Here is a 12,407-nt window from a genome sequence, read left to right as displayed (position 1 = left end):
CAAATAGTAAAGCACATTATTTTTTTTTGATTGAGATGCCAAATTACAGTTATTTACTTGCATTCCTGAACAGAAAATTTTGTTTTGTGGTTGCAAGAATGCAAGCTGTTATCAGGGAAAAAGGAGGTCATACAAAATATTAAGATTTTTGGTTAATATATGTAAATAAGGACTATTTAGTTGTTCCAGTGTGTTATTTGCCTAATAAATAACAATACAATTTTTTGTTTGAAACAAGTTTTTGACAGATTTCTAAAATATTTGTGTTTTTTCATTTTTATGACAGGTGGTCTAATAAATTTGTTAAGCACTGTATATGTATGTATTACACTGTTGTGTATGACTATATATGTATTGCACTGAAACATTTAAAGAATAAATAGTGAGGTAGTATATGAACAGGTGAAGTAGGTCCAGATTTCCAGTCTCTTCCTGAGTGTCTGACACTCAGAGGGAGGAGTTGAACAGTTTGATGGCCACAGGCAGGAATGATTTCCTGTGGCGCTCTGTTGTGCATTTGGGAGGAATGAGTCTCCCACTGAAGAGGATGGGAAACATTGTCCAAGAGGCCCCGCAGCTTGGGTTAGGGTTAGCATTAGCAACAATAAGGCTGTGGGTGCTGCAGACAGAGGATCCGAGTAGCCATGATGAACTCAGGAATCCTCACAGTTTTTCACCGTTTAGCTTATGTGTTAGACCCTAATTAAAAATCACTACCCAATACAGTGTTGAAGGATACACGACAGTCATCCATTTGCTGTTCATCATTACAAATACTTTTGTCAGTATTTTAAATCTCATTTCACTACTACTCTACCACAGACAACGTTGGAATATCCAACTTTCTGGCCATATGTGATTGCTAAACATTCCAAAACCATGGTCATAAATCTACTGCAATAACAGGGAGGATTTTCCAGGATTTGCTCCGTTCAGCAACTCACAGTAGGTGTTCTAATTCATCCCAAAGATGTTGGGTGGAATTGAGGTCAGGGCTCTGTGCAGGCCAGTCAAGTTCCTCCACACCAAACTCAGAAAAACATTTCTTTACGGACCTGACATTGGCATGGCCCTCATGTACAATGAGTTGAAACAAGAAATTGCCAAACCCAATCTGTTGCCTCGATGCAGGAAGCTCATAATTGTAAACTGTCAGCATAATGTTTTGCTGTACCATTAAGATTTCTCTTTATTGGAAGTAGGCGGCTGAACCAACACCATGAAAAACAACGACAGGCCAAAGGGTATGTGAAAGGGGTGTTAACATACTTTTGATCACACAGTGTACACCTTAAAAAACACAAGGTGAGAGTGTTTTGTTGGCCCAGACTTTGTTTTACTGTTCCCTTTTTTCCCCATACTATCTAAACAGATAATGGAACATTAATGATCAACAACAACGATCTGATCTGTGCATGGTATTCAATTCAATTCAATTGTATTTCTATCTGTCTATCTATCTGTCTACATCTGTCCATGTACTTGTATTACAGTAGGTCTCTCATACAATGTACTCACTAGAAGAAATGTGTGCAACAACACAAAGGGTCAATCAAGAGATGTTCCTCATTCCTCATTCAGATCAACAGTAGTGTCTGCTCTAACTGCAACACTATGAATAAAGATGTTATTTATCGTGTAAACGAATTGCGGGCACAACAAGAGAATATTTCATTTTTTACCTGCCTTACCCATGGTTATTTGTGTCTCCTACAGCAGGGCCAGACTAGCAGCCCAGAAATCCTGGATCCCAGCAACGAGATCACAGACACAGAGGACAATGAGGAGGAGGACCTGGGAGTTCTTGATGACCAGCGAAGCATCATCCTTCACCTCCTGTCCCAGCTCAAACTCGGCATGGACCTCACACGGGTAAGATTCTCTGCCTTCATCGTTTAGGTTTTCTGACAGCAGGCATCCACTCTGATTTGATGTTTGTTAGCAAGACAGTGAGACCAGCTGTAAGGCGGCATTCAGACCAAATCAGACGTTGCAGCGATTAGCGCAGGGTTGTGCGTCGGTGTGGGAGCTCTGGGTTGTGTTTCTCCAAAAGTTGAATCTGCTTCATCTTTTTCGCCTGCGAACCGCCCCCAGGTGTACCGCGACCACGATCCACAGGAACCTGCAGGACGAGAAAGCACAAAGAAACTCAAAAACAGGGGAAGATATAAAGTTAGTAACATGCATTGGTGGGACATGAATGTGTAAAGATGGAGAAGGAGAGGAGGAGAGAGGAGCTCAGTGCATCATGGGAAGTCCCCCGGCAGTCTAGGCCTACAGCAGCACTGGGGGCGGGTCCAAGGCAAACATGAGCCTTGTATAATTTCCCCCCCGGGGATCAATAAAGTATTTCTGATTCTGATTCTGATTCTGATGAGCCAGCCCTAACTATAAGCTTTATCAAAAAGGAAAGTTTTAATCCTACTCTTAAAAGTAGAGAGTGTGTCTGCCTCCTGGACCCAAACTGGGAGCTGGTTCCACAGGAGAGGAGCTTTATAGCTGAAGGCTCTGGCTTCCATTTTACTTTTGGAGACTCCAGGAACTACAAGTTACAGTCAGTGGTTGCTCTTGTACTAGGTTACTGTGAGCTCTTTAAGATATGATGGTGCCTGACCAGTAAGAGCTTTGTAGTTGAGGAGAAGGATTTCAAACTCTATTCTGGATTTTACAGGGAGCCAGTGCAGGGAAGCTAATATCTCTTTTCCTGGTTCCTGGTCAGTACACGTGCCGCAGCATTCTGGATCTACTGGAGAGTCTCAAGGGACTTATTGGGGCAGCCTGATAATAAGGAATTGCAATAGTCCAGCCTAGAACTAACAAATGCATGTACTAGTTTTTCTGCATCTGTTTGAGACAGGATCTTCCTGATGTTTGCAATTTTGCGTAGGTGGAAAAAATGCTAAGATAACTCCAAGATTCCTTAAAAATCACAACAAAAGCCATCTCATGACACTTTACAAAATAGAGCAGGTCTAGACCAACTCTTAACAGTAACAGTTCCCACCATGAGCAAGCACTTTGGCGACAGTGGCAAGGAAAAACTTCCTTTTAAGAGGCAGAAACCTCGAGCAGAACCAGACTCTATGTGGGGGGGGTCATCTGCTTTGACCGGTTGGGTTTGAGAGAGGGAGAGAGAGAGAGAGACATAGGGAGGGAGGGAGAAAGAGAGAGGGGGAGAGACAGATAGACAGACAGAAAGACACAGAGAGAGAGAGATAGACGTAGAGACACAGATAGACAGACAGACAGACAGACAGACAGACAGACAGACAGACAGGCAGAGATGTATGGCAGCACTAGCAGTAGAAATAGCAGCTATAATTATAATAATACTGGACATATGACTGATAATAGTAGTTACAGCTGTAATAGTAGCTGAGATTAATAATAACGGCTTTAATAGTAACAGAACTACGACTAAACATAATAACTGTAGTGATGAGAGTCAGGCAGGCCCATGGCAGCAGCACCCAGGCGTACCAGGACCACGATCCACAGGAACCTGCGAGACGAGAAAGCACAAAGAAACTCCGGGGAAGAAATAAAGTTAGTAACATGCATTGGACTGTGATGAATGTGCAGAGATGAAGAGGGAGAGGAGGAAAGCTCAGTGCATCATGGGAAGTCCCCCAGCAGTCTAGGCCTATAGCAGCATAACTAGGGGGCTGGTCCAGGCAGGCCTGAGCCAGCCCTTAACTATAAGCGTTATCAAAAAGCAAAGTTTTAAGCCTACTCTTAAAAGTAGAGAGTGTGTTTTCCTCCCGGACCCAAACTGGGAGCCGATTCCACAGGAGAGGAGCTTGATAGCTGAAGGCTCTGGCTCCTGTTCTGCTTTTGGAGACTCTAGGAACCACAAGCAACCCTGCATTCTGGGATCGCAGTGCTCTAGTGGGGTAAACCTTATCCACATTTTTCTTTTTTTTATCAGTTTGACATTATAGGGACTCTGTGTCTGTGTGTTTTGTCTAGAAGCTCTCCATATAATGAGGAGAGTAGGTGCTATATTCATAACACACACACACAATTATTAATACACCCAGCCCAGCAGTGTAGACCAGCGCAAATGGGAGAACACACAACGCTGCAGTTATGACCAGTGTACCGTGGTGAAACTAGTGACAAGAGTCTATATTTGGACCAGTACGATAAATAATAAACAGGATGTATATTTAGTTTTGACGTTATTCCCTCTCTCTCTGTCTTTATTTAGCGCTTGCCTTTGTCTCCTCCCTTCTGTGGGTTTTGGTTTTAGTCAGCAGTCAGATGTTTCCTGCTCGTGTGATTGTGGTGATTCTTTCAGACCAGTGAGCTCAATCTGATTATTGATGGATCAGTACCCTGGATCACAGGGATAATGGGCTGATAGACAATGTGCAACATACAGGGATTCCGACCTTGAATACCTGAGACCCTGTGTTTTCACCACAACCTCATTTGAAGGTGGTGGGGGTGTAGGCAGATTATGGAAGAGCTGTGGGCCTCCTTGTGATCCAAATCTGTCGATAAAAGCACAGTATTCTTCCATTAATTTAGTCATAGGCTACTGTCTGCCCATCTATCCTACCACTCTTCCACTGATCTATCCCTTCATCCGTCAACCATTTGCCCTTGCTATGTCCACATTGACTAGTGGTGCTGCAGTGTGAGAGAGATCGATGTTTTGACTTTGGCCCTCTGGTGTGGCTCTACCAAAACACCACATTTTACTGTGAGGTGTCATCATATGGACAGTCAGGTTGCATAACAGGCTTGACTTTATGTAATCTGATGGCCGATAGAGTGTCTCTGCCAATCACAAACTACTTACGCCAGCACATCACGTGACATGCCGTCATAGCTTATTTAAGATGAAGCCAGTTCAGGTGTCATTCCCCTCTGGATACTAGAAGAAAGGTTGGGTGGTGGGGGATGCACGGGGGAGGGGGCAGGTTGTTGGATGCAGTAGATGGAGATAATGATGTTTGTCAGGCAAGAGATGGGAAAGGACAATGCTCACTATTGATTCTACTACTGCCTAAAACTCACTTTCTCTCTAACACACACACACACCATAACACACACATACACGTGTAAAGAGCAGCTTTATTGATTGATCTAGCTTTGGCTGAGATGTGTATGTGTGTGAGTTTGCATGGTCTTTCTGTGTCTGCAAGGGTTTCCTCCAGTTGCACTGGTTTCCTCCCACAGTCCAAAGAAATGCAGGTTAGGTTGATTGCTGGATGCTGAACTACATTTCACAGCAACCTGACCTGGACCGCTTTTGAGTGGCACAGTGCGCCTGTCAACGTTCACCCGCCAACTAGTTGCTGCAGTTAGCAAGGTCGTTGTCGGATGTAGGAGCTCTGGTTGAAAAAGTAAAATGGCATATTCAAAACTAGGCAATACAAAATAAGAAAAGTTGACAGCGTTTTCCTTCGGACACCGAATTAAAGGTGACATCCCTTCATGGTCACACAAGAGGGGAGAAATGCTTTCGGAAAGAGGAATAGATCTGAAGCATGTTGTGTCTATTGCTACTGATGGAGCCATGACAGAGAGAGAGAGAGACAGTATTGGTAAAAACTCACCATCTTGGCCTGATATATCGCTGCATAATCCACCAAAAAGTTACATGTGTTTGGGTGTGGGTGAAATGTACTCAAGTCACGACAACTGTGATGAGATTCGTCAACTCATTGAAGGTCAGCGCGATTTTTGATGGCTCCTCCATAACAATGTCAGATGACTCAGCAAAGGCTTACTACAGGAGCATTTTGGTGGATGGATTCCTGAATGCAAGTCAAGATGCTGGGTGGCCTGCAAAATGAAGAGGAAATGGAAGCTGTTAAATTTTTGACAGATATAATATCCCACCACAATGAACTTAATGTTCAGATTCAGGGGAGAAAACAACACAGTGAGTGACCTCATGTCGGTGGTACATGCTTTTCAGAGGAGGTTGTTTAAACTTGAACCTTGAACTTGAATTTCTGTCCCGGCTTGTCAATACATTAATTAAAACATGGAGGTTCTATTTCCCTATTTGTTTGTCAGAATAAATGGAGATCAACCACAAAGAGTCCCCAGTGTCACAGTGTCTTCTTTCCTAGCTAATCAACACAACGCAGAAGTCCAACGGTAACATGTGCCGAACTTTCCGAAACATTTGGAACAAACCAGAGGAAAAACAGGTACATGAGTTCCTGGAGAAGCTGAATTTCCAAACCTGCTTTGAGAACTTCATCTTGGGAAAACAAGTTCTACTGTGCATTGAAAACCCATTTCTCAATGGAAGCACAGGGAATCTGCCCCTGGGTGACTACATCTTCTCTGCAAACTGAGTTGAGAAAACCTGTCTCTGTAGGAAGCTCTCTGTGACCCTGTCACGTTCTGGACAAGAAAGGTCCGTGCTGAAGATGCCCCTTGCCTGGAGAAGATGGCCCTTCACATCCCCACCATGTTTGCTCCAACGTATTGCTGTTAATCAGCGTTTTCAACCATGAATACATACATCAGTGTCTCTGCCTGGCCATCACACCTTTTGTACCAAAGTTTAAGGTTTTATTTCTCCCATTAATACAGAAATACTGTTCCTGTACATAGTTGTGGAGTTTGGGGAACTTAAAAATCATTAATGCGCTCTTACTGGACCTGTGACACAGTGGAAATTTGGTTAGTAGACCTCTAAGACTTTAAATTATAAGAAGGTATAAATAAATTAGGCTTCTTTGGTTCCCCCTGGGACTGCAGCTATAAAAAGTCTGGGCATGTTAGAAAAAAGTGATGATGAATGATCATAGATTATACAGGCATACCACCTCTTTGTTGTTATCTCTGTCTATCCCTCTGCCAGGTGGTGCTCCCAACCTTCATCCTGGAGAAGCGCTCCCTACTAGAGATGTACGCTAACTTCATGGCTCATCCCGACATGTTCCTCTCCATCACCTCTGGCTGCACGCCAGAGGAGCGCATCATTCGCTTTGTCGAATACTACCTGACTGCCTTCCATGAGGGCCGGAAGGGTGCTGTGGCCAAGAAGCCCTACAACCCCATCTTGGGTGAGAGCTTTCACTGTTCATGGTATGTGCCTGAGGGCCGTGTTCGACCTCTCAGGACTACCAACTGTACTGGTCCCAACTCAGCACCCACAGCCACTCCTACCATTCCCGGGTCCCCAAAGGGGGGGACGGATGGTAGCAGCAGAAGAAACTCAGACTGCTATCGTGTTCGGTTTGTAGCAGAGCAGGTGTCCCACCACCCACCTGTATCAGGCTTCTACTGTGAGTGCAAGGAGAAGAGGATGTGTGTCAACACTCATGTCTGGACCAAGAGCAAGTTCATGGGTATGTCTGTTGGAGTCTCCATGGTCGGGGAAGGTAAGAGAACATGTACCTTTTTCTAATATGTGCTTGATTTGAAGAGTAGCACAAGCAACATGGTTATGTCAATTTTCCTGACCTTGAAAGTTTGTTTTTGTTGGTATTGTCATGCCCTGCGCAGTGTATGTAGTGCAAAAGTGTGAGTAGAGGCCAACAAGGCCAACGAAATTTGGTCTTTAACTTTTCTTTTTCAACACTTTATTTGTAGAGATTTTTCATTTATCAGACAAGACACTGACACAAGCTATCATCTTAAGACATCAATATGTACAAAAGGATAAGATGTGGAATACTGGAAGGAAGCAAGAAAACAAAACCAACATCAACATCTGAAAGAGACAGATCACAATAAACCAGACAGAAAAACAAAAAGGCAGCAACAAAACAAACAAAAAAGATGCCGTGCATCATAGGGTATTTAAGTATAGATAGGACAGACCAACAGTAGAGGTATGAGTTCATGGTTAAACGCCGGGCACATTATTCACATAGTTTATTAATGGGTCCCAGGTTTTGTAAAATCTCTTAATGGTGTATCTGATTTTTTTCAGCTTGATGTTCTGCATCACATCTTTGATCTGCTGGTTGTGTGACTGAGGGTTTACATCCCTCCATTTAAATAGAATTGAACGTCTAGCTAGTAGGGAGGCAAAGTTAATGACCTTCTTTCAGTGAGCAGGGAGATTGGAATCAAATTGAACTGTGAATATACCAAAAAAACTAGTAGGAGAAGGCATAATATTACAGCCATTGGTCTTGGATATAGTGTCAAAATAGGACAAGGACAAGACCACAACATATGGTAGATGGTCGCTGGGGTCTGTTTGCGCCTGTCACATATAGGGCTTAGGTTTGGGAATATTCTTGCAAGTTTAGCTAGAGTAGTGTCGCCGATGTAGCACTTTGAACTGTTTTAAGGCATTCCTGCTAATGGGAAAGTACTTTTTTACTTTTGTTAAAATTAAGTTTATACCCTGATATTTTCCCAAATTCTTCTAGGACTCTTAGGACTTCTGGTATGGTTATGATGGGGTTGGTGACATATAATAATAATAATAAATCATCTGCATAAAGTGAGACAGTATGAGTTAGGCCGCCGTGTGCGATACCTTGTATACTGTTGTTGCATCTAAGAGCTATGGAAAGTGGCTCTATAGCTAGGGCAGAAAGTAGTGGACTTAATAGCTCTTCCTGTTTGGTCCCCCTGTGAAGAGGGAAATAATCAAATGAGATAGAATTGGTATAAACCGAAGCAGTTGGATCAGTGTAAATAAGCTTGGTTTGTTGAATAAAATTAGGGCCAAATCCAAACCTACCGAGTGTATGGAAAAGATAGTCCCACTAGCTCCATCAGATGGAGTAAGACTGTCTGCCACTAACAAACCCTGTCTGGTCATCTGAGATAACATGAGGAAGAGCTGTGTCAATGCGGAGTGCAATGGTTTTTGACGTTTTTTTCACTTTACCATCACAGTTTGTCACACTGATACGTCTGTAGGATGAGCAATCCGGTGGGTCCTTATCTTTCTTTAATAACAATATAATAGATGCCCGGTGGAGTGTGCGTGGGAGGATATTATCTTCTAGTGCTTCTGTATGAATTGAAAGAAGAGGCGCTAGTTTATCTTTACTTGTTTTTATAAAATTCCTTCAGAGATCAACTTCAGTTTGTAAGCCTACTCTCTTCTTCATCAAATCAGGGGTCGGAGAAGCAAATATGCCTTAACTTTTAAAGATACACCCTCAATACTTCTACGACTCATTTTTTCATGCCGAGCGATAATCTATTCGCTTTAAGTGTTTCCCAAAGAGCCGAGGCTGCGATACCACCCGTCACATTTATTTGTAGCAAAATATCTTTTTGTTCTAAAATAAACCGCACAAATTCAGCAAGCAAGAGTGGATCAAGTCCGCCAAGTCCGTTTTGTCTTCTGAGTCGGGAGCGTTGTATTTATACGTACAGTAGCATGGTCAGAGATCACAATTGGATTGTATTTACAGTCTATCCTAGAAAATGACTTGTGTACATTAGAGAAAAAATAATATTCCCTGTTAGTAGGATTTTTAAACCTCCATGGGTCTATGAGCTTATGTGTGTGTATGAATGCCTGGACCGTTTGTACTGATTTAGATGACTTTGACATGGAATGAGAGGAATGATCCAAAGCGGAGTCCATCACAAGGTTGTAGTCACCAGATAGAATCAGATGATGACTATCCAGGTTAGGGATGGAGCTTAACATCTCTCTCTCTAACATCTCTGAGTATAGCTGCTGCTCTGCTTTTAGAATTAAATTCTGAATGAAACACCTGCCCTACCCAATCTGTATGAAGTGTTCAATATTTCAAAGGTTTCCTGTATGAATGCTATGTCTACCCCAAGATTTTGTAGGTGGGAGAGAACCCTCATTCTTTTGACTGCGTGATTAAGACCTTTTACATTCCAGCTTATTATGCTCACATCACCATTACCTGGGACTGAATATGAATTACTGTGTCATTACAACTGCCAGGTACCAACGTGTCTATCCAATTTGAATTATAAAGGAAAAAAATGAATGCACGGACTAAGTAAAAGACATATACAATACAAGTATAATTACATTTAACAAGTAATGAACAGGATATATATCCCAACGCCTTAGGACAGCAACCCTACACACTTTAAACGTTTGCGCCCTTCCTGCAATAACAATTATTTTTCCAACAGTGATGGACCACTATCATAACATGACGTCTGACCCGCACTTACTTTCATTTTACCCTCTTGAAACTGATAGGCTATTGTGAACCAGCGCCGTGCAACATCAGTGGTGACCACAAGAAAACACAGTAACACACTAATATCGATAACTGTAGAATACAACACATAGAGCAGAACCGCTTCACTTTTAGTGGCTGTGTTAGATGTACACTGTTAATAGTCGCATTGGGCATGGCCCGTTAACTCACATAGGCGCAGGATCAGCTCTCTTGTTTGAAAGTTATGTAGCTTTACAATAAATGGCCCGTGATCTGCTATCGCCCTCTCCTGGTTTTGGGGCTGAATTTCTAACCCATCTCCCAAAACTTTCTTTAGAGTCCAAATCAGAAATACTTTATTGATCCCCGGGGGGAAATTACACATCTTCCCACGAACACCTTGAGAAGCAGAGCGGTGATAAACTCCATAGGCCGTGGTCCCTTTTTTATTTTCCTTTATCCCCGCAGTGCAAATGTTCTGCCTTCTGGTGTAGTTCTCCAAGTATGTCACCTTCTCTCTCGGCCCCCCGTTCTCTTTAGCCAGCAATGCTTGTGTTAATTCCACACTGCTCAGTCGTTTATCGAAACCATTTAGTCCAACCTCCACATCCATAATTCTTTGGCCATAAATACGAGAGCGACAGAGGATAGTAACGGTAATAAGTCAGCTGTTAACTTCTCTGTCTGGATGTTGAATACAACAGAAGTACAAGGATAGGAGGGTGTCTAATTCCTCCAAGAATTCCCAGAGAGGACCTGGTGGGTGATAGAGCACAACCATGTTTAATTTCACCAGATAAGTAAGAGGCGCAGTGTGAAATTCAAACGAAGAAGGAAAGTGTGGAAGCGGGTAGAGAAGAAGAAAATCTCTATTAGGTCAAGTAGGAGGCTGAGGAGAGGAGGACCACAGGGGTGGAAGTGTTAGTGGGTGCCTGTGTGTGTGTGTGTGTGTGTGTGTGTGTGTGTGTGTGTGTGTGTGTGTGGGGGGGGGGGAAGCCACGGGCTTGGGGAAACAGATGCGGATGTGTGGGCCCATGGCAGCAGACTGGGCACAGGACAGCTGTCTGTTATATAAGCAGCAGGGAGGGAAAAGGGAGCGGGGCTGGATGGGAGCTCAGGAGGGACAGGAGGCAGATGTGGAGGTATTGAAAGTCCATTCATACTGCATTCTGCCAGGTTTGTTTTTGCAAGGCAGTGATCAAAATGATAAATCTACACCATAAATGCTACATGAATCATGATGCATTTCAACAACATAATAAATAACAATAAAACGCCACATAAAACACCAGAAATAGAGGTCGTGTCGACACACAGGATTAATGAGTCCTGGTAATATGGTAATCTCCCTCCTTAACTGGCTGATTTGTGAGATATAACTAACCAGTCTGATGTGTGGGAAGTGTGTGGGGTTGCTTTGTAGCAATGGCCACACAGAGGGGCACAGCGAATTTCAAGATCAGCGGTCATAGTGCCGCCACAAAACAGAAACCCATATTCCTCTACAATACAGAAACAAAGCAATGGTAGAATGTAACTAAGCACATTTACTCAAGCACTGTTATTTAAGGTGCTTGTACATGAATATTTCCATTTTGTGCAACTTTATGCTTCCACTCCACTACATTTTGGATGCCAGTATTGTACCTTTTACCCAACTACATTTATTTCACAACATTAGTTACTTGGCAGATTCAAATTATTGATGTAAAATATAAATCAACAAATAAATTGGGACGTATTATTATAGATTAAGCCACCCAGCAGTATATAAAGTAGCAGGTGAGGTACACTCTGAACAGGTCGCCAGTCAGTCACAGGGCTGACACATAGAGACAACCATTCGAGTCTAATGTCTAATTTTGATTCTATGCATATTGTTGTCCAACGGCGGTGTTAATTGCCACAGTAACTCCAGAGGTTATTCTTCATGCTGTCTCGCCTTTAAATCTGTCCTGTTTCTCCCAGGCGTGCTGTATTTGTTGGAGCATGATGAGGAGTATGTGTTCACACTGCCCTGTGCCTACGCCCGCTCCATCCTGACTGTGCCATGGGTGGAACTCGGGGGAAAGGTCACCATCAACTGCGCCAAGAGTGGGTACTCCGCCACTGTCACTTTCCACACCAAGCCCTTCTATGGAGGAAAAGTACACAGGTAGGCAGGAAGAGCCAAAGTTTCTGTGTCAATGCTTAAAAAAAAACCCAGTTTTGTGCTGAAATCAGCACCAAAATCATACCGCGCCGCCGAATTAGCGCCAGCATTAGCCTCAGCGGCGTCTCAGCTCCCGCCTCTCAGCACGAACACAT

The 12,407-nt window shown here is 43.1% G+C and overlaps 1 protein-coding gene across 1 annotated transcript in view; it reads left to right on the top strand.

Moving 5' to 3' along the window:
* Positions 1-12,407, top strand: part of LOC139290805 (oxysterol-binding protein-related protein 10-like) — a 73,150-nt gene that overhangs the window by 46,390 nt on the left and 14,353 nt on the right. Inside the window, exons 5-7 of the mRNA XM_070912668.1 lie at positions 1,726-1,872; positions 6,833-7,355; positions 12,069-12,255. Coding sequence (XP_070768769.1) covers positions 1,726-1,872; positions 6,833-7,355; positions 12,069-12,255 — 857 coding nt within the window. The remainder of the gene's footprint in view (positions 1-1,725; positions 1,873-6,832; positions 7,356-12,068; positions 12,256-12,407) is intronic.

This window comes from Enoplosus armatus, chromosome 9 (genome assembly GCF_043641665.1).
Source record: "Enoplosus armatus isolate fEnoArm2 chromosome 9, fEnoArm2.hap1, whole genome shotgun sequence".
Taxonomy (NCBI): Eukaryota; Metazoa; Chordata; class Actinopteri; order Centrarchiformes; family Enoplosidae; genus Enoplosus; species Enoplosus armatus.
The sequence above is the reverse complement of the archived record's forward strand: the minus strand, read 5'-3'. Positions and strand labels throughout refer to the sequence as shown.